Source organism: Anolis sagrei, chromosome 2, assembly GCF_037176765.1.
Source record: "Anolis sagrei isolate rAnoSag1 chromosome 2, rAnoSag1.mat, whole genome shotgun sequence".
NCBI lineage: Eukaryota > Metazoa > Chordata > Lepidosauria > Squamata > Dactyloidae > Anolis > Anolis sagrei.
In genome coordinates, this window is record NC_090022.1 from 264,635,972 (window position 1) to 264,662,861 (window position 26,890).

The 26,890-nt window shown below is 39.5% G+C and overlaps 1 protein-coding gene across 1 annotated transcript; it reads left to right on the forward strand.

Moving 5' to 3' along the window:
* Window positions 1–1,688: 1,688 nt before the first annotated feature.
* On the forward strand, window positions 1,689–21,746 carry S100Z (S100 calcium binding protein Z). The gene is made up of 3 exons (XM_060760810.2): window positions 1,689–1,829; window positions 19,068–19,230; window positions 20,631–21,746. The coding sequence occupies exons 1-2, from the start codon at window positions 1,689–1,691 to the stop codon at window positions 19,227–19,229; spliced, it is 303 nt and encodes a 100-aa protein (XP_060616793.1). The 3' UTR covers window position 19,230; window positions 20,631–21,746.
* Window positions 21,747–26,890: the final 5,144 nt, after the last annotated feature.

A 26,890-nucleotide genomic window follows, 5' to 3' on the forward strand; every position in this document is an offset into this window, starting at 1 on the left:
GAGTTGGGAGTAGAGTAACTGCATCAACTCCGCTGGACAACATGGCCAGTCCAGCGGAGTTGATGGCATAGGAGCATCATGTCTTCCCAAGAGATTTGTAGGATTTTTCAGAGGCAACGCTGATGGAATTGTTCCAGGAGTTGAGTGTGACGTCTGTAGATAGTCCACATTTCACAGGCATATAACAGGGTTGGGAGGACAATAGCTCTATAAACAAGCACCTTGGTCTCCCTATGGACGTCCCATTCCTCAAACACTCTCTGCTTCATTTGGAAAAATGCTGCACTCACAAAACTCAGGCGGTGTTGTATTTCAGTGTCACTGTTGACTTTTGTGGAAAGGTAGCCACAAAGGGAGTGGAAATGGTCAACATTTTCTAATGTTACACCATTAAGCTGTATTTCTGGCATTTCAGAGGGATTGAGTGGTGATTGCTGAAAGAGCACTTTGATTTTCTCATTCTTAGATTAGATAATAATAAACATAAAGAAAAATTTAGAAGTAGAGGACTGAATTCTACAAAGAAAATTTGTGGCCACTTTGGCAATATCATTTGTAGTGTTTATTTTCTAGTGAACCCATCTGTTGGTAGCATTTTTATTGATAAAAGATTATGGGTTGTTTCCCCCAAAATGCATTTGCTACAATGAATTCTCTTGTGGTTATTGGCAGGGGGAGATGTTCAGTAATATTCCTGGCCATTGCACTCCTGTATGTTCTAGCCAGAAATTAATGTAGTGAAAGCTCTGTTTTCTCCTTTTGAACTGTGATGCTGTTAAGAACCTCACCATTACATTAAATTTGGATCAATGTCCTATGAAGTTAAAGGCATGATGCAGTGGTTAGCACGTTGAGCTAGGGAGATGCAGATTAAAACCCTTATTTGTTTGTGAAGATGGGAATCCTATTGGGCCAATCACTACAAAGTAGTCGGGAATGGGAAAATAAATGAATATGCTCTTTAGGTAGGATTGAAATATAACAAGTAAGGCACAGCCCTGCATCATCTTGTTCTATGTTTGTTTCAGTAATATTCCCAGCGGCCAGCTTCCTAGCAACTAATTGGATTTCCATCCTTGACATTTTAATGAAGCCATAGCTTTTCTATTCCTAGCTCCTTTCTGGATGTGCTCAGGGAAGCCATCCACTACCCAGGAGGGCCACCTGAGGAAAGATGCACACACCTGTTGATTAGTAACAAGTGGTCGCAAATAGTGAAAGTCATTGGTGATTTCCTTCTAGAAGCTCAGGGGATATTTGAGGAGACACCCTGGATAAAGTCTGTGCCAGCTTAGGACGATACTTTATTTCGGAACAACTTTAACTGGAACAGGTAGGAAAGGTTGCCTGAAATTTGGATTTGAATCTTCTTCCTTTATGCTTTCTTTCCTTTTTCCTTATCAAGAGACCTCACAATCATGGTTCAGGGCTGACAATTATAGCACTCAGTGAATCCAAAGCATTACAATTTTCTCCTGGATTTATCTGTAAAAAAGAGCTCACCTAAATGAGCATTATAAATAATAACTGAGTGCATTTGATGACTACATTGAAGACCACAGATATCTGAAACCTATCTTTTCCCTTTCTGAGGAAATATTTATTCCTTTTCATGGAAGGAAATGACTGCGTTTTCTGATGGTCCATGGAGAGTTGCCCTAAGTCTTTCCTTCCTCTCTTCCTGCAGTATGCCGACACAACTGGAGAGTGCAATGGATACTTTAATCAGGGTCTTCCATCATTATTCAGCAAAAGAAGGGGATAAATATAAACTCAATAAAGGAGAACTTAAACAGCTCCTCACCAGTGAACTCACTGACTTCCTTTCGGTAAGATGGAGTAACTATTATTAAGCCTTTTTAGCTGACTATTTATTGGGAAGATAACTGAGGAGGGGGAGTTGTTATCCAACAATCCTTGAAGATTGTTTCAGGAGCCATTTGTTCATTCAGCCAGGCAATCAAGCCTTTTCTGCAAAAGCAGGTCTTCTATGGGCAGAAATAGTTGGTCTACTGTACATATCATGCCCTGTCCATAGCTGGAGACCAAATTGGGCTCTTGGTTTCATCATAGCTATGAAGCTTAGCACCAAGCCTTGTTATAATATAAGACTTTGTATGTAGCCTGCAAAATTTATTATTGTACTACAATTTCCAGTATCCTACAACAAACATGTCTATGGGCCATATACTCTGGGGAATTTATAGAACTTTAGTCCCCCCCCCCCCCCCAAAAAAAATCTGTTGCACAATCTACTCCATGTATGAGGTATTCTGAAAGTCTTCAGATTTTGGCCTCCACAGTCTTATGCCACGCTGTACATGCGAGTACATCCTTCTCAACATAATTGAACTGCTAAAACCACTATACCACAATGTTTCTTTAATAGAGAGTGGGAAATACTCTGATTGCTGTCATATGCCTTTGAGACATTTCTGACTAAGGTTTTCTGGGACTGAGATTGTGACTTGCCCAAGGTTTCCCAGTGGGTTTTCATGGCAGAAGGCGAATCAAACTCTGGTCTCTAAAGCTGTAATCCAGCACTCAAACCATTATACCACACTGGCTTTCTCCTTGCCTTTACCTCCTCACTTTCTTTTTGTGTTGGCTATGATCCAGTTCTTAACACTGTTTTGTACTTGAGAGTGTAGCTTGCATCCTTCCATCCATCACATTTCTCCCTAGATTTTTCTCACATGCTATTCTTTGATCACAACAGGACTGCTTTGCATGCCTAACCAAATGATGTAGTAAGTGTGTATGCCAGATAGATCTGTGATGACTTGGAATATGGGCAAATGGTTGTGAGGGAGCTTTGGCAGGTGCAGCTCACAGGTGACAATTCTGCTGGGTTGTGGTGCTCCGAGCAAATGCAGTCTGCTTCCCTATTCAATTTGGGAACCAAGATGGGCAGAAAAGGAAAGAAAGAGCACAATAGCAGTACAATTAAAAACAGGGGGAAATAAAAAGCACAAAAAATTGCAACCTTTAAATGCAATTAAGTTAATGATGGTGTAAGAAAAACAACTTAAAACTGCTTTAAAAATCCAATAATTTGAAATAGAAAAAAAATCATGATTATAGTTTTCACCCATTGAAATCCTTGGCTATGACTCCAGCTGAGCTCAGATGCATCCAGACCATTCCTGTTCGCTGTGCCAGTAATCCCCTTCTTTTTTTTCTTACTTTAGAACAGTGGTTCCTAACCTTTTTTGACCAGGGACCACTTTACCAGGGACTACTTGACTAGAGACCACTTTGACCAGGGACCACGCTCCAACATTAGTACCAAAAGATTTACAATTCAGTTTTTGGTCAACTTTAGATTCGGTTTGGGGTGCCAATTCAGAAAATTGCAGTGGATAGACCACATCAACTGTAGTTTCTGATACAGAACATATGCCATATAAAGAGGAAGGAGGCTCGCATACCAGATTTTTCTCATCACGGTCCACTGGTGGTTTGTGGCCCACAGGTTAAGAACCACTGCTTTAGAAAGTCCTCCAATCTTGGATCACTACCTGTAGTCTTCTTAGCTAAAATGTGGGCATGAAGGACAGTAGTTTTCAAGACAGCTGAGAGTTTTTTGAGAGATTGTATAATTCTGTTGTCTATTTACAGGTTTATTTGGATTAGAGGGGGCAATGTCTATTCTGATTAACCTATGTTTCAAACAATGGAAAAACATACAAATCCTATCAACCAGAGACAGAACTGAAATGAACTTACACAGTTTGAGCTACAATTCTTTTTTCAATTTGTATTTAGCTCTCTGCGGGGATAAGAAAAGTCTGACTCCAGACTTAAGCTGCTCTACCAGCCTCCTCAACAGAACGTACATAATGTCTGAGTTGTCCAGAGCACACTGCTTTTTTATTTATCGCATCAGCAGTGAACCAAGGGTACAGTTGTATTTGAAAAACACAAAGTTTAAAAACTTTGCATTATATTAAATGTCCTTTGACCTGTAGTTGTCCACTTGGAGTGCCTCTGGTGTTGCTATAAGGATATGCACACATTGTGCCTGTGGCAGGGATCACACTGCATTGTAGTAGGTGGTCTGTGATTTGCTCTTCTCCACACTCACATGTCAAGAGCTTCACTTTGTAGCCCCATTTCTTAAGGTTGGCTCTGCATCTCGTAGTGCCAGAAGGCAGCCTGTTCAGTGCCTTACAAGTTGCCCAGTCTTTTGTGTGCCCAGGAGGAAGTCTCTCATTTGGTATCAGCCATGGATTGAGGTGCTGGGTTTTAGCCTGCCACTTTTGGACTCTCGCTTGCTGAGGTGTTCCTGCAAGTATCTCTGTTGATCTTAGAAAACTATTTATTGATTTAAGGTGTTGGTGTGCTAGCTGATATCCAAACGGGATGAGCCAAAGATATCGCAGCCTTGGTCCTTTCATTATTGGCTGCTACTTCCTGGCGGATATCAGGTAGTGTGATACCAGCTGGACAGTGTAATTTCTCCAGTGGTGTAGGGCACAGACAGCCTGTGATAATGCAGCATGTCTCGTTAAGAGCCACATCCACTGTTTTAGCTTGGTGAGATGTATTCCACACTGGACATGCATACCCAGCAGCACAGTAGCAAAGCACAAGGGTAGATGTCTTCACTGTATCTGGATGTGATCCCCAGGTTGTGCCAATCCTCAGGTTGTGTATGATATTGTTTCTAGCGCCCACTTTTTGCTTGGTATCCAGGCAGGGCTTCTTGTAGGTCAGAGAACAGTCCAGGGTAACTCCCAGGTATTTGGGTGTACTCCAATGGTCCAATGGGATTCCTTCTCAGGTAATCCTCATAGCTCGATATGCTTGTCTGTTCTTAAGATGAAAAGCACATGCCTGTGTTTTACATGGATTAGGAATCAGCTGGTTTTCCCTGTAATAGGCAGTAAGAGCACCTAAAGCTTTGGAGAGCTTCTGTTCAATCATCACAAAGCTTCTGATAGTTTTATCAGAACAATAATAGTACACTGCTAAGATTATATTAGAAAGTAACAATTTGTAACAATATGTCTAAATCAAATTCCTTGTGTAGATCAGGCAGGGCCCATCTAAATACCAAGTGTATAAGAAATGGAAGAACTTGGAAAATTCAGTTCTTGTGGGTTTTTTCGGGCTATATGGCCATGTTCTAGAGGCATTTCTCCTGACGTTTCGCCTGCATCTATGGCAGGCATCCTCAGAGGGTGAGGTCTGGAGCTGGGAAAAAAGAGGGTTTATATATCTGTGGAAAGACCAGGGTGAGACAAAAGGCTTTTGTAAGATGGGCTAGGTGTGAATCTTTTCAATTGACCACCTTGATTAGCATACAATGGGCTGACTGTGCCTGGAGCAAACTCTTAATGAAAGGTGATTAGATGTCCCTGCCTGTTTTTCTCTCTGTTGTTTTAATTTTAGAATTTTTTTAAAACTGGTAGCCAAATTTTGTTCATTTTCATGGTTTCTTCCTTTCTGTTGAAATTGTCCACATGTTTGTGGATTTCAATGGCTTCTCTGTGTAGCCTGACATGGTGGTTGTGAGAGTGGTCCAGCATTTTTGTGTTCTCAAATAAAATGCTGTGTCCAGGTTGGTTCATCAGGTGCTCTGCTATGGCTGATTTCTCTGGTTGGAGTAGTCTGCAGTGCCTTTCGTGTTCCTGGATTCTTGTTTGGGCGCTGCGTTTGGTGGTCCCTATGTAGACTTGTCCACAGCTGCATGGTACACGGTAGACTCCTGCAGAGGTGAGAGGATCCCTCTTGTCCTTTGCTGAACGTAGCATTTGTTGAATTTTCTTGGTGGGTTTGTAGATAGTTTGTATGTTGTGTTTCCTCATCAGCTTCCCTATGCGGTCAGTGGTTCCCTTGATATATGGCAGGAACACTTTTCCTCTGGGTGGATCTTCATCTTTACTCTTGTGGCTTGTTCTTGGTCTTGCAGCTCTTCTGATGTCTGAGGTGGAGTATCCATTGGCCTGTAGAGCCCAGTTGAGGTGGTTCAGTTCATCTTGGAGGAGGTGGGGTTCACAGATTCTTTTTGCACGGTCTGCCAAGGCTTTGATGGTGCTTCTTTTTTGACTTGGGTGATGGTTGGAGTTTTTATGTAGATATCTATCTGTGTGTGTGGGTTTTCTGTAGACGGTGTGACCCAATTGTTGATCTGGTTTGCGGATGACTAGGACATCTAGAAAAGGCAGTCTTCCTTCCTTTTCTTTTTCCATAGTGAACTGGATGTTAGGGTGGATGCTGTTAAGATGTTCCAGGAACCTGTTGAGTTCTTCTTCTCCATGGCTCCAAATGGTGAAAGTGTCATCCACATATCTGAACCATATAGTGGGCTTTTTGGTTGCTGTTTCAAGAGCTTGTTTTTCAAAGTGTTCCATGTAGAAGTTAGCTATGACTGGGCTGAGAGGGCTCCCCATAGCTACTCCATCTTTCTGTTCGTAGAATTCATTGTCCCACTGAAAATAGCTGGTGGTGAGGCAATGGTGAAACAGCGCCGTGATGTCTTCTGGGAACCTCTGGTTGATGAGTGCCATGGTGTCTGCAACTGGGACCATGGTAAATAGAGACACCACATCGAAGCTGATCAGTTTGTCGTTTGTATTTAGCTGGAGATTGCTGATTTTTTCAATGAAGTGGGCTGAGTCCTTGATGTAGTGTGTTGTGAGCCCAATGTGGCTTTGTAACTGTGCAGCAAGAAATTTGGCTAAGTCATATGTGGGGGACCCAATGGCACTCACGATTGGTCTGAGTGGGGTGGAGTCCTTGTGGATTTTGGGGAGTCCATAAAGCCTGGGTGGAAGGGCTTCCGATTTGCATAGCTGCTGTCGTATGTCGAAGTTGATGGAGGGAAATCTTTGCAATAAAGTGCATAGAAAATTGCAGACTTTGAATATCTAGGCTATAACTGCCAGAATCCTTCTACCAACATGGTAAGTGAAGGTTGTGGTAGCTGTAGTCCTGAAAGTAACCTTTTCAGCAGTCATGGTAAGTGGTGGTCCTGGTTCTAACAGTAGTGGTCCAAAATAATATTTTCCAAGTTCTGGGACAGTGGCCAAAGGTGCTGTGCAATTAATTACCAGGCATTCCTGTCAATGCTTCCATGCTATGCATATATGGTTCTTTCTTTATGTTGTATCCAGCTGTTCGGTTTAAGAATGCTGTGCTTCACCTATTGCAGATCCATCTGTACTTTACCTGATGCAGGTCCATCTATTTCAGCATTTTTGTCCCAAGTTTGTAGTAAGATGCTTTTGAAAGCTCACAAATACAGTATGGATCTGATGCCCATTCTTGTTTCTTCTCAACATCTGGTACTAGCTACATGTGGTCTAGTTTGATGGCAGAGTACATGCTTTGCAAGCAGAAGGTCACAACATCAATCTTGGCCTCTCTAATTATAGCCTGGAGCAGACAACACGGAAGGCCTGAGAGTGGAGACTTAAAGAAATTAAAAAAAACAGAAGCTTAGAAGAGCAGCTATGAAGGCACTAGATAAGACCCTGACTTGTAAAGATATATCACTGAATACCCAAGTTAGGATGGTCCATGTCTTCATGTTCCCCATTTCTAAATATGGCTGTGAAAACAGAACAGCGAAAAAGTTGATAGAAAGAAAATTGACTTAGTTTAGGTGTGATACTGGAGCAGAGTTTTGTGCACTGCTTAAAAAGACAAATAAATGGGTTCTAGAACAAATCAAACAGGATGTTTCCCTAGAAGCCAAGAATGCCCTCTGAACTTCACTCTGAACCAAGACTCTGAATCTTATCCAACTGACATGGAAGACAATAGGTACCAGCGACACAGATTTCTGGATTTTCGGTGTTCAGAAATTCATTATCACCTTCAGGGCCAATTTCTGTACTACTTGGTTCAAAAAGAGAATCCATTTTCATTAAAGATATAGGTAAAACAATTCCAAAACAGCAAATCATAGTTAGGTAATGTAAAGGTTTTCCCCTGACATTAAGTCCAGTCGTGTCCGACTCCGGGGTGTGATGCTCATCTCCATTTCTAAGCTGAAGAGCTAGCATTGTCTGCAGACAGCTCCAAGGTCATGTGGTGAGCATGACTGCATTGAGCGCTGGAGCGGTACCTCACATTTGCAGTTTTCAAACTGCTAGGTTGGCAGAAGCTGGGGCTGACAGCGGAAGCTTACATCGCTCCCCGGATTCGAACCTGTGACCTTTCAGTCAACAAGTTTAGCAGCTCAGTTCTTTAACCCACTGCACCATCTGGTAGATGTCATAAAAAAACCAATGATTCTGTATGCTGCTACTGACTAACCTATTATGGACCTATTCATCAATGTCAACGTTACATCTACAACATAGACTGCAACAGAAAGAATCACTGCTGTATATATGTACTAGATATATATTTATTAAATTACTCTTAGGCCTCACCAACACTGCCATATAATGCAATTTAACTGCATTGAACTGCATTATATGAGTCTATACCTATAATGAGGCCTTAGTTAACATGGTAGCTGAATACCAGCCATTGGTTTCCTTCCTAAATGACATCTTCTAATCTTCCTAAATTTGTCAACTTAGAAATCAATTTAAATAATGTAAACTATATTGCATATATGGATTTGGATAAAATAAATTGGCTCTCAAAAGGTTTCATGAGCACCAATGTTGATCCCAGTCAGGATAGACACCCTAGGTACTGGAAAATGTACATTTTTGCCAATCACAGACTATTATTTGCTCCTCCATTTCAGCCTTCTGATGGTGCTCTTTCCTCACAAAGTTTTTCAAGAAAAACAGATGCACAGCCAGGCTCAGGGAGGCTTGGTACACTATTATAGAAGATGGATGACCCAAGATTATGTAGAGGAACACTAGTCAATATCTGGAACTGTTCCTGTTCTATAAGTGCTTCTTCCAGCTTGAGGCTGCATGGTGTTTTATTCACAGGTTGATTGGAACTCCTGCAGCCTCTAAATATAGCCTCCTATCTTTGCTGAGCAGAGGGATTGGCGAGAAGCGCCCTCGCTCCAGGACACATTATCAGTGCCAATGTGATTTGTGTTCCTCTAGTTTGTCCCTAAATTATTCTCAGCTGAAATTCTTGTACTGAAAAAGAAAAGAAAGATCTGATATATACCTGGCATCCTCCAGTCCATTAATCCCAAGAAACCTCATTGGCAGTTTTGTAAAAATAGGAAAGAAAGGGGGAGAAAAAGGAAGCTGTCATCAATTTTCTTGGACTAAAGGCTTTTTCTGTCTTGTGTACCATCTTAATAAAATGCTTCTATATTGGTCCAATCTTCAGAGTAATCTACTAGTAGACAATCGATATGCCTTCAGATCTTTGCACATCAGGCAAAAAAAAAAAAGATTATACTTCTTTTAAGGGCAAGTTCACATGTTAACTTTCACCATAGAGTGATGTAGAGCATTTTCCACACATGTGGATTAAAGGCACTTTGTCTCTGATGTGCCTTTACACCCCAGGCAAAAACCCCACAAGATTAACCAGAATGCTAATTCAGATTACAAATACTTCTTATCTACTCTCCCCTCCATATGAATAATCATAATTAGCAGAAGAAGCAGGCTGGAATACAGTTTGCTTTAGGTCACAGTTATTGGCCAACATTTAGTTAATCACATACACAAAGAGTAGAGTCTTGCTTATCCAACCTTCGCTCATCCAACATTCTGTATTATCCAACGCAGTCTGCCTCTTGCCTGGATCCACAGCTGTTTCAATACATTATGACGTTTTAGTGTTAATTCATAAATACAGTAATCACTTCATAACAATACCATGTATTGAACTGCTTTTTCTGTCAATTTGTTGTAAAACATGATGTTTTAGTGCTTAATTTGGAAAATTATAATGTAATTTGACGTTTATTAGGCTTTTCCTTAATCCCTCCTTATTATCCAACATTTTCACTTATCCAACATTCTGCCAGCCCATTGATGTTGGATAAGTGAGACTCTACTGTATGTAAATCATGCTACACGTGCAGAGTTAATTATTTGTCATGGTGCAACAGATCTGTTGTTGTTGTTGTTGTTGTTGTTGTTGTTGTTGTTATATTTATATTTATTTATACCCCACTGTATCTCTCCCAAAGGACACCCTCAATGCTGGAATCAAAGCTGCACATATTGCAATATTGTACATAGTGGTTGTGATTATACATTCTGATTGTACATTACAGTTGTGCATTGCACATAGGTATTCATTCATTGATACATGGTGCACAATGTTGCTATTCTGCATGAAGTTTGTGTAGTGCTGGCATAGCTTATCTCAGCATGTTTACCCTCTAGTAAGGGAAAGTTGAATATATACACTCTGAGCCATGTATCTCAGTTCTACTCAAAGTGGTGGTCCATGTGGCCAATTTCCAGGAATGACAGTGGCAGTTGTAGGCAATGGGGACAAACATGTTGGTGCAGTTCTTCACACAGGATAGTTTAATAAGCATTGATTTATACAAACTCTGTTTGGCTGCCACTCACCATGCTTTCTTCAACATGGGAGCAATTGACCAATAAGTCTCGGCCTCTTCACCATCTTTTTCCTCACATGGAAAGTGGTGCACCTGAAGACAAGAAGTTCCTGATTATATGTAGGTCTCAGAATGAGAATGAAGCCTGGAAAAGCAAGGTGAAGACAGAAGCTTCTTCATTTCATCTGAGTCACATTTCACCTGAGGAAAGTAGTGATGGAAGGGGGTCTAGATGTTTCACTTTTCTGAAGAAAGTGTGGTGAGTAATGACTGAAGAAGGCTATAAGACTCTGCAATAAACCTAGCAGTAGGGGAGTCAGTGACAGAGAATTTACTGTGAAACGTTTCTGTGTTCGTTCCTCATTATCTCTAGATAGAATTGGTAAAAACATTGCCCCAGAGTCTGGATTTCATAGAGCTGTTTCGATCCAGTGTTGACAGTAATGGGCTAAATGGACTAGTGGTTGGAATATTTGATTGTATCTAACAATGATGAATCAGAAATTTAGATTGACCAGTGTACAGAAGTGTTCATTATAATGTGTTTAAATCTGTATTTGTGTTTTACATTGGTTGCCTGTGGCTGGAGCGGCCCAGCTGTGAGAGATATGTTGCCATGGAAACAAGGCAGAAGAGGAGGTGGGAGGAGCTTAGAGAGAAAAAGGTTTGAAAGTGACAGTTAAGTTTCAGTCAGGAGGAAGAGACCCTGAGAGAGAGCAGAGTCAGATAGGGACTCTGAGAGAGTAGCAGAGTCAGGGAAGAGACTCTGAGGAGTGAAGAAGTGTAGAGTTAGTTTAGTGTTCGTGAATATTTCTTCAGCTAGGGAGTTGAAGGGTAAAACCTCGTTAGATTACTTTGGTTAAAAGAACTAACAGAGGCTTTGTACGATTGCCAGTCGGTGGAAGACTGGAGTTCTATTATTTGATCCAGTATAGATCAAACAGTGAGAATATTCACAGCAAGGAACACTGAATAATAGACACCTTCACCAGAGCAAGAGTTTAAAAGTTGTAACATCAAAGGCTGAATTGTATCTCTACCAAGTCATATTGTAACCATCAAGTATATACCAAGCATAACCTCTCCATATTGTAACCATCAAGTATATGCCAAGCTGAACATCTTTATATTGCAACCACAAGCTTTGTTCAACAATAAACTTGTTCTCTTTGTTATTTTAAAAAACTGCCTCATCTCCATTGATTTTACGTTCAGTGCATTCCACTCTACCAAAATTACCTCACAACGCAAACAGAGACTAACAGAGACTTTAATACCAGCGTCTCTATACATTATGGTGGCAGTTTAATTAGCATTGTCGGAGGTTCCTTACAGTTTTTGGTGACATTAGGTGGCGTTAATACTTCTTTGCAATTTTGGTGGCAGACGACGGGATACGATTAACAACTGATCAAGTGCCTTAATATTAATTTAAGAAAAAGTTGTGAGGTAAAAGTTATTGGAGTATGACTACTAGGCGACAGAGAAAGCTTGCTGAGGAAACAGAGAGAGACCAAGAAGGAAGTTCGGGCTCTGAGACAGAGATGGAGCCAGTGCCTATGTCAGAAATGGCTTATAAGTACAAACTAGAGATGAAACGATTGGAAATAGAGGAAAGGCAAAACAAAGAGAGAGAGAACTGGAGATGGAAGAAAGACGAAGAGAGAGAGAATTAGAACAGGAGTTAGAATTGAAGAGAATGGAGTTTGAGCTACAGAAGCAAAGATTGGCTTTGTCTCAAACATCCAGTGACATCCAGGAAGGGAGATCTGGAGTGGATACCCCAGATTTGACAAAGAAATTCCCTAAATTTACCAAGGACGATGATCCAGAGAAATTTCTAATCTCTTTTGAGAGATGTTGTAGAGATTTTGGGGTGGCTAAGGAAAAATGGATGACATACCTTAGGCCTCAGATTAGTGGAAAGCTCTTACAAATTTATGGACAAATGCCTGAAGAGTCTTATGGAGATTATGATCTGTTTAAGAAGCAAATTCAACAAGAGTTTCGTTTAACTCCGGAATACTATAGATTTAAGTTCAGGACCCTAAAGAGAGACAAAACCCAAAGTTTTGCTCAGGTGGCCTCTAAATTGTCTCAACTGTTCGATAGTTGGCTGAGGACGTCTGAGGTAGAAGATTTCCAACAGCTGAGAGAACTTTTAAAGCTGGAACAATTTTTCCAATTAGTGCCTTATGATATTCGCTGGGTGATTCAGGATCGCAAACCATCCACTATTGTAGAGGCAGCGGTTATGGCAGATCAAATAACAACCCTAAAAGAAGGATTCAAAAGGGAAGATCTGCCAAATGATAAAAGAACAAACAAGCAGCCATTTTATCAACAACAAACGCGCCCACAGCAAGAAAAGGGTTCTGACATAGAAAACACCATCTGGAGGAGGCAGGGTGTAACAAGACAAACTGCTCCTGAGGTAAAAAGAAGGTGCTTCCAGTGTGGAAAATGGGACCATATTAAGTATCAATGTCCCCTGTTAAGAAAAGAGAAAACAACCCTCTTTGTGAATAAAGTAAAAGAAACACCAAAGGCAGAACCAGATACTGTGTCAAAGAAGAGTTCAGATTCAGAGCCTCAAGAGAAACAATGTTTGTTCATCTTGTCAGGCAGCCCTTCTAAAGATTACTTAGAAACCATTTCTATTAACAACAAAGACATGAAAGGACTTCGAGATACAGGCTCTGAAGTATGTATAATACATCCAGAAATAATACCTCAGGAATTTCAGCGGCCTACCTCTGAAATAAGATTAAAAGGTTTAGGACCTGCGATACCAACAGCAGTAGTGACTTTGCCAATAGAATATGGAGGATGGAAGGGTATGTGGGATTTTGCAGTCAGTCCTGACATACCATACAGATGTTTAATTGGAAATGATTTGGCTAAGAAGATTGAAAACTGGAAGATGACGTGTGAAGAGGAAGAATATAACAACGAAAGCCATGATCAAAAAGCCATGTGTTTTGCCATACAACAGGATGGGGAGGAGAGTCCGGAATCCAGTGCTACGGTTGCTGAGCTTGTTAAGAAGACGGGAGGAATTGAAGAAATTCGGCAGGAACAAGGAGCCGATGAATCTCTTAAACCTCTATTCGCTTTGGCTCAAAACCCCACAATATTGGCAAAAGAACAGCCCTCCGAGTTTGTGTTAAAGAATGGTGTTTTATATAGAGAAACCAGGAATGTGGAGTCAACAGAAGAATCAGTGACAAGTAGTCAAATTGTAGTGCCTCAAAGTTTTAGAGAACAGCTGATGAGGGTGGCACACGAAAACCCTCAAGGTGGACATTTGGGTGTGAGGAAAACCACAAAGAGAATCACTAAGAACTTTTATTGGCCTGGCATGTTCCAGAAGATCAAAGAGTTTTGCCAGTCTTGTGACATCTGCCAAAGATTGAGTACTGGAAGGGATAAAATTAAAGCTCCTATGATCCATATGCCAATAATTGGAGAACCATTTTACAGAGTGGGCATTGACATAGTGGGTCCTCTTTGTAAACCAAGCAGACGTGGTTACCGATACATTTTAACCATGATTGACTACGCCACAAGATATCCAGAGGCTGTAGCTCTAACTAACATCGAGACAACAACGATTGCAAATGCACTGTTATCCATTTGGGGAAGAACTGGTTATCCTAGAGAATTGGTTTCAGATTTGGGAACCCAATTCACCTCCAGACTTATGTCGAAATTGCTTGAGTTATGTGGTATCAGACACCTGACTTCAACAGCTTATCATCCACAGACAAATGGACTAGTTGAAAATATGAACAAGACTTTAGTCAAAATGATAAAGTCTTACAGTCAAGAGAAGCCATACGACTGGGACGTCAAATTGCAACAACTGTTATTCGCCTACAGGACCATCCCTCATGACAGTACTGGCTACAGTCCATTTGAATTGCTATATGGAAGGAAAGCTCGTGGTCCATTAGACCTGATAAAGGAATATTGGGAGGAAAGTCCAGCCACAGATCCAGTTCCAGTGTCGGAGTATTTGAAAGATCTTCAAGCAACAATGCAACTGGCTAGGGACATTGCACAAGAACATTTACTTGCGGCTCAGCAGAGACAAAAAGACTATTATGATTCTACTGCTAAACCAAAGATCTTCAACATCGGAGATGAAGTTTTATTTTTATCTCCCAACAAAACCAACAAACTTCAATTGGATTGGTCGGGACCCTGGAAGATCATCAGAAAACACAACCAAATAAACTATGATATTTATGATGAACATTCCAATGTAGAAGGAAGAGTCCATGTAAACATGTTAAAGCCTTATGTTGAAAGGTCTGCTAATGTATGTTTTGTTGTTTCGGAGGAAGAATCCGGTCCCTTTTCTTTTTGGGAGGGTGATCGTGAACAGTACAAAAATTTGGATCGGGTAGAAATGAACATAGAATTGTCCCAACCACAGAGAAGAGAGGTTGTGAAAGTTTTGAGTAAATATAAAGACATATTTTCAGATTTGCCAGGAAAGGTCCAGGGAGTCCAGCATCAAATAAACACCGGTGATGCAACTCCCATAGTATCTCCACCCTACAGGGTCACGGGGAGAATTAATGAGTGTATTGAAAAGGAGATTAAAGAAATGTTGGACCTAGGTATTATTGTTCCATCAGTTAGCTCTTGGGCTTCACCCATAGTGTTGGTACAGAAGCCAGACAAGACAATTAGATTTTGCGTGGATTATAGGCGGTTAAATAAAGTAACCCAGACAGATACTTACCCTATGCCACGTTTAGACGATCTGCTAGAAAGGATGGGAAAGGCCAACTTTATTAGTAGTATAGATCTGACTAAAGGATTCTGGCAAGTGCCCATGGCACCACAGGATCGACACAAAACCGCCTTCCGAACCCAAAGTCGGTTATTTGAATTTTCTGTCTTCCCTTTTGGGCTAAAAAATAGCCCAGCCACATTTCAGAGATTAGTAGACAGTGTTTTAAGTGGGCTGGGGTCTTTTTGCGTGGCCTATATCGATGATATAGGGATTTTCAGCGATTCCTGGGAAGCTCACCTTGAACATTTGGATCTGGTGTTAAGCAGGTTGAGAGAAGCAGGGTTAACTATTAAGGCTTCTAAGTGTAAGATAGGATACAGTGTCACTAAGTATTTAGGACATTTAGTGGGAGGAGGTCATATTCGACCTGACCCTACTAAAGTGGCAGTTATTCACCAGTGGCCAGTGCCCAAAACGAAAAAACAGGTTAGGGCATTCCTTGGATTGGCTGGATACTATCGCAAATTTATCCCATCTTTTAGTAATTTGGCGGCCCCTCTTTCGGATCTTACCAAAAAGAAGAACCCGAACCAGGTAATTTGGACTCCAAGTTGTCAAACTGCCATGGATCAATTGAAGAAATCAATTACATCGGATTCTGTCCTAATGGCACCAGATTTTGATAAACCTTTTATTTTGACATGTGATGCATCAGATACTGGGATAGGAGCTGTCCTAAGCCAGTTAGATGTAGAAGGTGAAGACAGACCTATTTTGTTTTTGAGTAAAAAATGGCATACTAATGAATATAGTATGTCAACAATTGAAAAAGAATGCTATGCCATCATCTGGTCCGTTAAGAAACTAAAACCATATTTGTGGGGGAGAAAGTTTACCTTACAAACGGACCATGCTCCATTAAGATGGCTAGATAATGTAAAAGGTACAAATAACAAATTGTTGAGATGGAGTTTATGTTTACAGGATTTTATATTTGAAATTAAACATGTTTCAGGTAAACGGAACATAGTTGCGGACGCCTTATCTAGAATTTCGTAGGTTAAAGGTTTGTATGTATGTGTAATTGAAATGTATTTAACCATAATATGTTTGCCTTCCAGAAATGTTGTGTATGTATTTATTGTTGGATAATATGTGGAATTATTTTTTGCCATTCTGGGATTGAGAATGGTCCAAAAATAATTTTTCTGGGGGAGGGAGGTGTACAGAAGTGTTTATTATAATGTGTTTAAATCTGTATTTGTGTTTTACATTGGTTGCCTGTGGCTGGAGCGGCCCAGCTGTGAGAGATATGTTGCCATGGAAACAAGGCAGAAGAGGAGGTGGGAGGAGCTTAGAGAGAAAAAGGTTTGAAAGTGACAGTTAAGTTTCAGTCAGGAGGAAGAGACCCTGAGAGAGAGCAGAGTCAGATAGGGACTCTGAGAGAGTAGCAGAGTCAGGAAAGAGACTCTGAGGAGTGAAGAAGTGTAGAGTTAGTTTAGTGTTCGTGAATATTTCTTCAGCTAGGGAGCTGAAGGGTAAAACCTCGTTAGATTACTTTGGTTAAAAGAACTAACAGAGGCTTTGTACGATTGCCAGTCGGTGGAAGACTGGAGTTCTATTATTTGATCCAGTATAGATCAAACAGTGAGAATATTCACAGCAAGGAACACTGAATAATAGACACCTTCACCAGAGCAAGAGTTTAAAAGTTGTAACATCAAAGGCTGAATTGTATCTCTACCAAGTCATATTGTAACCATCAAGTATATGCCAAGCATAACCTCTCCATATTGTAACCATCAAGTATATGCCAAGCTGAACATCTTTATATTGCAACCACAAGCTTTGTTCAACAATAAACTTGTTCTCTTTGTTATTTTAAAAAACTGCCTCATCTCCATTGATTTTACGTTCGGTGCATTCCACTCTACCAAAATTACCTCACAACGCAAACAGAGACTTACAGAGACTTTAATACCAGCGTCTCTATACATTATGGTGGCAGTTTAATTAGCATTGTCGGAGGTTCCTTACAGTTTTTGGTGACATTAGGTGGCGTTAATACTTCTTTGCAACCAGGATTCAAGATAATGAATGTTAGCAATTATGTTTATCTTTTTTTGAATTAGCTGAAAAATTTCACTGAACTGAATATGTAATTCTATATTCACTTACCTAACAATAAGTCCAGGGGACTCAATAACAATTTTTATTTGCATAGAGATATACATTGTATCCTGCTGAACTTGCTGACCAAAAGGTCAGCAGTTTGAATCTTGGGTGTGGGGTGAGCTCCCACTGTTAGCCCTTCTTCTGCCAACCTAGCAGTTCGAAAACATGCAAATGTGAGTAGATCAATAGGTACTGCTTCGGTGGGAAGGTAATGGCACTCCATACAGTCATGCTAGTCACATGACTTTGGAGGTGTCTACGGACAATGCCAGTTGTTTTGCTTAGAAATGGAGAAGAGCACCATCCCCCAGAGTCGGACACAACTGGACTAAATGTCACAGGAAAATCTCTACCTTTACCTTCTATACATTGTATCTCTTTACGGTTTCATTTTCTTATGTATTCATTGTTTATGTTAGTTCAATTTATTTAGAAAACAATCAGTCTATCATAAATAGATGTATGAGTGAGACAGAGTAGATTCATCACTGAGAACCATTCTGCCCCAATTCCAAATGGATTTATATATGGTAAATCATTTTAAAATATAAATATTTTCAACTTTTTATACATTTGGTCCTAAATATACATTTTATTTGTTTGTCTGTTTTTGCTGATTAAAGGAGGGGGTGGAGGTGGAGGTGGAGGTGGAAATAACTTCCTGAAGTGATTGTATCCACATGCTAATCCAGAAAGGTTGACTCATGTTGATTCACTTACAAAGTCTGACCAATATCCATAAACATCATTTCTGAGTACACACATATGTGATTTCATTGTTAATCCATTTCATCTGTTAGTGTAAACTGAAAACTTTTTGATCAACTAAAAATGTGCCTCCAGTTAGACAATATAGTTATTAATCAGGTTTTCTGCTTGGTTTAAAACTCCAGTTTCAAAAACATACTTTTTTGATCTATAGCTTTTGGAATTCTCTAGCCATAATGGGCAAGGGGCATTGTACTCCCGTAAAGTAATATAGTACAGACCCCTTATCGACAGATTTCATGTCTATGGTTTCACTTGCACACACTTCAAAAAAATATTCCCCACCCCAAAGTGTTTCTGGATTTCCACTGTGATTCTATGGCATATTTCCAGCCCAAGTGTGGTGAAAATATAGGATCCGCGTATATCCACACCTTCATGTAACCTACTGCATTTCAAAAATCTGAAAAAATATGTTGTGGCAAGTTTCATTTTACAAGAGGCATTCCACCTTCTCTGTTATGTAGAGTGAAGTAACTTTTTATCTATTGTACCCATGCAACTAGTGTCTGCATCCTTTATAAATAAGATATAGCTTTTTGTTTCTGAATTAATGTTCCATTTATGGATGCTTTCATATGCAAACACATTCAGTGGTCACCAAACTATGTGAGTGATAGCTCTAGGTGTGAAGAACACATTGATATTTAGTTTTTAATTGAAGTATTGAAAACATTCGAAATAAAAATTATGCTTTGAGAAATACAAATTATGCAAAGCCATCTCTTTGCTGAATCAAATAGAGGTAAATGTCAGCGTTCATGTAAAAAATCTAAAGGTTGTAAATAGTATGCACACATACCCACAAGGAATTAAAATAGAAATCTTAAAGACAATTGCCACTGCTCGGAAGACTGTGTAACCAATATCCGACAGCATGCCAAGATATGCTAATATCTATTTTCACGTTTGTAGTGTCAAAAGGATCCTCAGCTGGTTGATAAGATTATGAAAGATCTGGATAGCAATAAAGATAATGAGGTGGATTTTAATGAATTTGTGGTCCTGGTTGCTGCATTGACAGTCGCATGTAATGATTTCTTTGAGGAGCAAATGAGGAAAAAGGAGAATAGCTAAGGTAGGTGGTACATATTTAATTATCAATCTATAGGATGTCTTTTATGGCTAATGGCTAATCTCATTGGACCAACTAAGAATTTGCTATATAATAATAATAATAATAATAATAATAATAATAACAACAACTTTATTTTTATACCCCACCTCCATCATCCCAAAGGGACTCGGGGTGGCTTACAGAGGAACAAGGCCAAGAATTATTTTTTTTAATTTATTTACTATGCTTCTATACCGCCATTCTCAGCCTGAGGGCAACTCATGGCAATTTACAAAACGGCACAATTCGATGCCCACAACAATACAAAGATAATTTAAACATTAAAAACATTTAACATGGATAAAAATGCATTACAATTAACATCAATAAACATAATAAAAACCATAAGTCCTCCGCATTTCATTACCAGTCACTGTCAAGTCACGTTGTCCAACCGTTCTGAGATCAGAATTTAATAGCTACACTGCATTTGGGAAAGCCTGCTCATATAGCCAGATTTTAACTTTTTTGCGAAATGTTAAGAGGGTGGGGGCTGATCTAATGTCCCTGGGGGGGGGCATCCCACAACCGAGGGGCCAACGCTGAGAAGGCCCTATCCCTCGTCCCCGCCAATCGAACCTGTGAAGATGGCAGGGCCGAGAGCAGGGCCTCCCCAGAAGATCTTACATTCCATAGTATCCTCTTTTATTCATTATATTGCTGTTAAATTGGGGCTCAAAGGTTGTCTATTTTTGTAGCCCACAAAGCCAGTTTATGCACTCATCCCACCTCAGTCCCAGCCCCTCCAAGTTTCACAGCTGCTCTCCATCAAACACTCTTGTCCCTCTGTTTTCTTCCATGGTCCACCAGCTCTCTGTTATTTCAAGAGCTTCTGGCCTTGTTTGTTCTTGGGTGGTTCTCTTCTTAAGCACAGCTCTGTTACTTGCTGCTGATCATAAAGTCCTAGGGTTTTGATCCTACAAGGCTTGGCTCTACAACACTACTGTCTGTATAATACTACGGTTATGATAAGGATACCAGGAAAACTCCTATGCTAGCCTACCAAACTGTCAGACTAGATCATTTCTTTGTCATATTATATATTATATATTTAATATTTTCACTTAGTACAGATGTATATCTATTTTAAAATATTTAATATTTCAGGTACGCAAAATGTGACGTAATACCGTTTAAAATAAGGAACAATGCTGGTACTCAATTTTAAATATGTAAAAAGCACCTTTAATATAAAGATGTGTATGAATATATATATATATATATATATATATATGGAAATGTTAATATTTCCATCTGAATGCACATGGCATTTGAAATATGACGTGCTTTAAACTAGATAATTTCTTTTCTAAGAAACTTTAATTGTATAATGACTACTGCATCTCTGTTTGCATTGACAGGTTCAATCGTCATTTGAAAAGATGAAGACAGTTACTTCTACTTAGCCAAGAGTTTACCTTTTATTTTTTTTTCCCCTTAGTACGATCCTCTTCGTCAGCTCAAGTACTCCTAACACCGACTATTCATGTTTTAAAATATTAGCACACTGGAACAACTGAGACTTAAGCTAAATGTGTTGTAAAAACCAGTCAGTAGCTTATGCCAGTTGTAGATGTTAACTAGATGCAAATATTGCTGTTGTATATATTGTGCCTTTAAACGTGTCACTATATGGTCACTTAGGTATAGTATTGTAATCAGCCATTGATATGGACAACCATTCCCATTTCACTGCATTCTGAAGAAAGAAAGAATAGATGGCTTGTTTAAAAATTGACTGTGCAGTACCTCTACTTTGCAATATTGTGGCATTAAACACACAATTTTGAGCACACATGAAGAGGTTGTGCAGCTGAGCCACAAGGCTATTATGCAACAAGGCTATAGCAATATAGCAGTAGAAACTGTACTGGTAGTGTACTTGCAGTTGGTGGCTTGTATGTCCATGAAGCAGTGAATCTGTCCTAGAGTTTACTCTCTGTTTCTATACAAGGAGATGAACCATATCCTCAAAATAGTCCAGCATTTTTGACACTCTGTTTATAAGGTTTACTTTAAAACCCAAGGAAGATACATCACTAATATGGAAGCCACAAAATACCACTGTGGGTACAGAAACTGTACAGCAAGGTATTAAATGGTTAACCCAGAACCATTTAAATTCATTTCAATACAGAGAAACAAAAGCAACAGAACCTTTGTGTTTCTTGAAAAGCTACTGGTACATTTACACAGGTGTGGGTGAAGTACTGGGAGGATGCAAAGTCAAGGCCACATCTAACTCTGGCTGGAGGCTATACTGAACTGAGAGCCAGGAGTAGTCCCACCTTTAATGGACTGCAATGTCTCAAAGGACTATCATGCTTCATTATACACTGCCAATGATTTACAGAGGGATGTTCATGCCTACAGCACTCATCAAAAGTTTTCTGTATGTTTATTTTAGACAAGCCTGCCACTTTCATTCATCTGATCCCAAAGGCTCCTTCATTATTTGTTCTTATATTGGGTTTTTGTCATCGTCGTCGTGCCCCCCCCCCCCCAGATCACAGCTGCAGCTGTTGCATAAATCTATCAAAAACAGATTTCTACCAACTATTTCTGGAGCTACTTGTAGAATTGCTGGCCTCATTCTCATGCAGATAGGCCTTGTTTGGTTGGAAACATTCTCCCATTGATATTTTGTAATGATTTTCTTTAGTTTTGCTGTGGTTCAAAAAACTGAAATAAAGTATAGAAAGGCAGTCCAATTTGGGGATTGGCGTCTACATAACAGATAATCCAGATGCTTTGCGCACAAAATAGAAACAAACATCTCTGCTAGTTCCACCACCAGTTTCTCCCACCCTCATCTAAGCACAATGAATTATAAAACTGTGAAACTAGATGAGCCTGTATGGGTTAAGCCAACCGAGTATCATTCTCTTGGGTGCTTAACTTAAGCTGAAATGTGACACACATGCAGCCCAAAACAAGCTGATTACTACAAACAGGATGTCTGATGACCAAATGTAAGGTCATAACAAAAGCTGATGTTCTATCAATTTGATGAGGTTCAGAGCTGGGCTGTAGGAGTGTCTCTGATCATTTTGATTGGAGGAGGAAGATTATTTTCATAGCAGAATACAACTTTATTTTTTAATAAATATACATGTTGTACTCATAGACAGGTTATGACAGAGCCCTAATAAAGCTTTGCATTATAATCAAACATTTAGATACAGGCAAGTGTCCATATAAAATGTATTGCAATAGATGTATGGCTCTTTCGTTGCCCGCAATTCCATTGGGGGGCCTTCCACACAGCCATATAACCCGGAATATCGAGGTAAAAATCCCACAATATCTGCTTTGAACTGAGATATCTGAATCTACACTGCCATATATCCCAGTTCAAAGCAGATAATGTGGGATTTTATTCAGCTGTGTGGAAGGGGTCTGTATTTTACAGATATATCATTTACATTCAGTACTGTGCCAGGAAACTAGCATGATGGGACTTTCTTCTAATCTTCATAGCATCCCTCTGAACTACCCTAAAAGTTCATATTTAGCAACCTTTTTCTGATCTTGTATTCCCAAACATCTCTGCTAGTTCCACCACCAGTTTCTCCCACCCTCATCTAAGCACAATGAATTATCATGAAAGTCACATCCATCCTCATTCAGCATGGTTAGTTATTGGGGCAATAAGTGCTCTAATCCATGAACAACCATGGACCCAAAATCATGCTCAGTATGAGTAAGAGATAAGCAGATCCATAAAGACTGGAATGATGACATGGCTGTTAATACTGTGTTTTTGCTGTTTTTACTGTTTTTACTGTTTTATTGCTTGTAATGAATGTTCTATTTATTACATTGCTTTGTTATATGTAGTGGTATCAAATTGCTGCCAAATGTAAGCTATCCTGAGTCCCCCTTTTTTTTTGGGGGGGGGGGAGGTTGGGAAGGAATGGGATAGAAATACCAGTAAATAAACAAACAAACAAACAAAAGATAGGCAGTAGGATTGCCAAACCAGGATTCTCAGAGAACCTGAGATTTCAGTCCCAGGACCTGAGATCAAGGGACAACTCCTTCTGGTGTCATACGGGCAGGTTCTGGTGAGGATATAAGGATGCTTTCATAAGGGGACACCTCCAGTGGTATCATTATGGCACTGCAAGAATCAAACATTGTTTTGATATTCATAATATGCCTTATGAATAAAGATAGTCATAATATGCCTTATGAATAAAGAAACATTCACACTTTCAAGGTAGTATTCTGGCCCTGAGATTTCTCCCCTTTGTCTTAAGGATTGCAGAAGATATGGCCGAGTCTGAGATATGGCAACTCTAATTGGATAGAGCAGAAGTACAATTTGAGGAGGTTAGTTTGGTTGGTTTAGTCTTCTTTCTCAATGGCACTCCAATATCTTGGATGAAGTCTACAAATAAGGGGAAGTGGGATGGCTCTATCATCCATATCACACCATCAGAGGGCTCTTCCACACAGCCCTGTATCCTAGAATATCAAGGCAGAAAACCCCACAATATCTGCTTTGAACTGGGTTATCTGTGTCCACATTCAGATAATGTGGGATTTTCTGCCTTGATATTCTGGGATACAGGGCTGTGTGAAAGGACCCATATTATTTTTATTTGCAATGAATTCAGGCTTTTGATGGAAGGTCAATTATATACAGATCTGATCTAAACTTTCCTTTAGCATTAGCCACAATTACACTCAGTCAAGGAAAGCATTCAAACACAAAAGACATAGTCTAATGAATAAGACATATAAATATACACACACTTCAGACTTGCTTTTCAAAGCAATGTTTTTGCTTCTATACTCCTCTGATACTTGCTGTTTTACTTACCTATATCCAACTATGTATGCCCTCTCTAGGAATGTTCTAGGTTCTCCAGACAGTTCTAGTTTAGGCTTTTACTGGACTTTACCATAAAGGGATGACCTATCAAATTCCTAGTGAGGATACACCTCTAGGAATTTGCTGGTCCTCTAGGTCACATCTATAGTAACTTCTAGTGAAAGTTATTCATTTTATTAGGGTTTGCTTTCACCCATAGTTTCCTGCTTCCATGGTAAGTTCAGAAATGTATCCTTCTTGGATATAGGGGTTAGACTGTAACTAGGTAGACTATCTTAAATTCTATCCCTGATATCCACAAAAAAGCTTAAGCTATTAACAGTCGAAGGGCTGCATGTTGCTGATAGTGGTAGAGAATGATAGCCAGGTATATTTATCTACACCATCTTCAAAATGAAGGGTATAATCCATAATTCTTTGTTCTAGACATGACAGTGCTTTTTTCTATTAGTGGGATCAATTGACGAGACTGAGAGACTATGGCAAAGTCAGACTGAACTTGGGAATTTATCTCTTTTCTTTAATTAAATTGCGCCTTCATCATGAATTTAGACTAGTCTTTTTCTCTGAACAATGAGAAGGGTGTTTGTTGTGTGAACTTATCCAAACATCCTTGACTCTATCATTAAACACTTAAATTAAAAAGGAGCCTATATTGTAGAGTCTACCTGAAAAAGATCAATATAAAAGTAAGAGCTATTTGTGGTCTAATAACCTTCCTTTTACATGTGAGACCAGTAAAAAATACAGCAAAATCAAGCAAGCCTTTCCTAAGTTCCTGCAATTATTTGATGTGCATGAGATGTCCATACGTTGGTTAGAAAACAAATTGTACTGTCTAGAATCCTGCAGGGCATTGGCATTTGCTTTTATATCTGTTGAAATGAAACTTTATGTAGCACTTGGGAAATGACTGGATTAACACATTCTGGTAGGTGGCAAGCCAGTGTTAATAAGCCTTTACCATCATCAAATGCTAGATCCAATCAGATATCATGACAAGGTGTCCGGATGACGTCAATTCACTGTTGTTAAATTCTGGATTCTTCAATTCCTTCATGCATTGACTGTTCAAGTAAATCTTTTTCAAGGCAACACCTCTTCAACCTCTCATGCTAAGCCACAGTATTGTGGACATGTCCAGTGGCTTGATGGGACATCGATTGGTTCAAGGTGAACAAGTCAACTGCAGCATGGAAACAACAGCGTAAATGAGTGTTTTGACAAGATAAGAACAAAAAATATGGCTCTAACTGGCAAATGATGATGTTTTTAGAACAAATATTAGAAGGCTTTGTTTGACTTCCTTTGATCCTACAAGTGGTGGTATGTTTGTTGTTCAGCATCATTAAAATATTTGAAAAATGAATATATGAAGCATATTTTGATATGGCATTCCTGAACATAGCTACAATTGTGATTGGAAAGTATATGATTTTAGAAGGATATAACATATAGGCAGCATTTTGAGTCACTTGGGATGTGAAATTAATTTTGTTACAGACAAGAAATCAAGGTTGCGTAAGAGCATTCTGATACAGATCATGTTTATTATTCTTTTTGACCATTTATTTCATATATCCTTTAAAGCAGTGGTTCCCAACCTTTTTTTTTACCAGGGACCACCTGACTAGGGACCACTTGAACAGGGACTACTTTGACCAGGGACCACTCTCCAACATTAGTACCAAAGGGGTTATGAATCAATTTTTGAATTGGTTAGAATTGGTTTGGTTATTTGAGGTGCTGATTCAACTGCATTGGAGAGACCAGATCAGCTCTAGTTTTTGATACAGAACATATGTCATCCAGTAGTCACCATCTGCTTGCCCACAGAAACCATATTTAATAATCTAGAGCTGGTGTGGTAGTAGTACTCTTTTGTGGGTTGTCAGCCTCTCCCCACCTGACATCCCTGTTGCCTCAGCATTATAAGAGGGTTTCACGAGACCAGTCACTCTCATTGCTGTGTGGTTTCAAGGCAATGGAGTAGTAATGGTGAGGCCGCAGACCATATTTTGTTCTTGCAGACTACTGGTGGTCCACTGCTTTAAAGCTTGCGACTATGTTGCCTTGTAAATATTATCACTGGCTGTACAAGATAGGTTCATGTAAGATTAATCTTCTGGTTCATTTATATTCTGATGCTTCTAAAACATGACAGATAACATTTTAAAAGAGGAAGGATATAGAGTGGGGTCATAGTTGCTTCAAGATATAGATAAAACTCTGCATAAGTCAAAATTCCTGTTTTAAGAACTCACTAGCAAGGCCAAGGCTTACCATTAGCATAGATTAGGAGACATTGGAAGAAGCCACCCGGATATTTTGATGAAGTTCTTTCCCTTTACTGGAGGACAGAACATTGGATCTCACACAACCTGTTTGCCTTGTTATAGTTGGAATGGATTCATATGAGGGTCTGGTCTCTTCCAATGGCTAGTTTGGGAAGGGGAGTCAGCAAAATACAAGTAACTCTAGATTACAATGTGTCTCATCTACAATAATAATAATAAAACTATCTACCATACTGCTAGGACTCTAGATAAATGAAATTTGGTATGATTCTAAGAACTTGAGAGTATGCATCCTGGTGTTATTTTAAAGAAATAAATTTAATTATTTAAAATAGGGCTGTAACCTAAATATCTATGTGACATTAAAATGATAGATCAAGAGGTGCCTTCTTTCACTTGTCTCTACTTCTTTCTTCCTCTTCTGGGTTGGGAATCATGTGGCCTTTCATATGTTGTTGGACTTCAGTTCTCAACATTGACTATA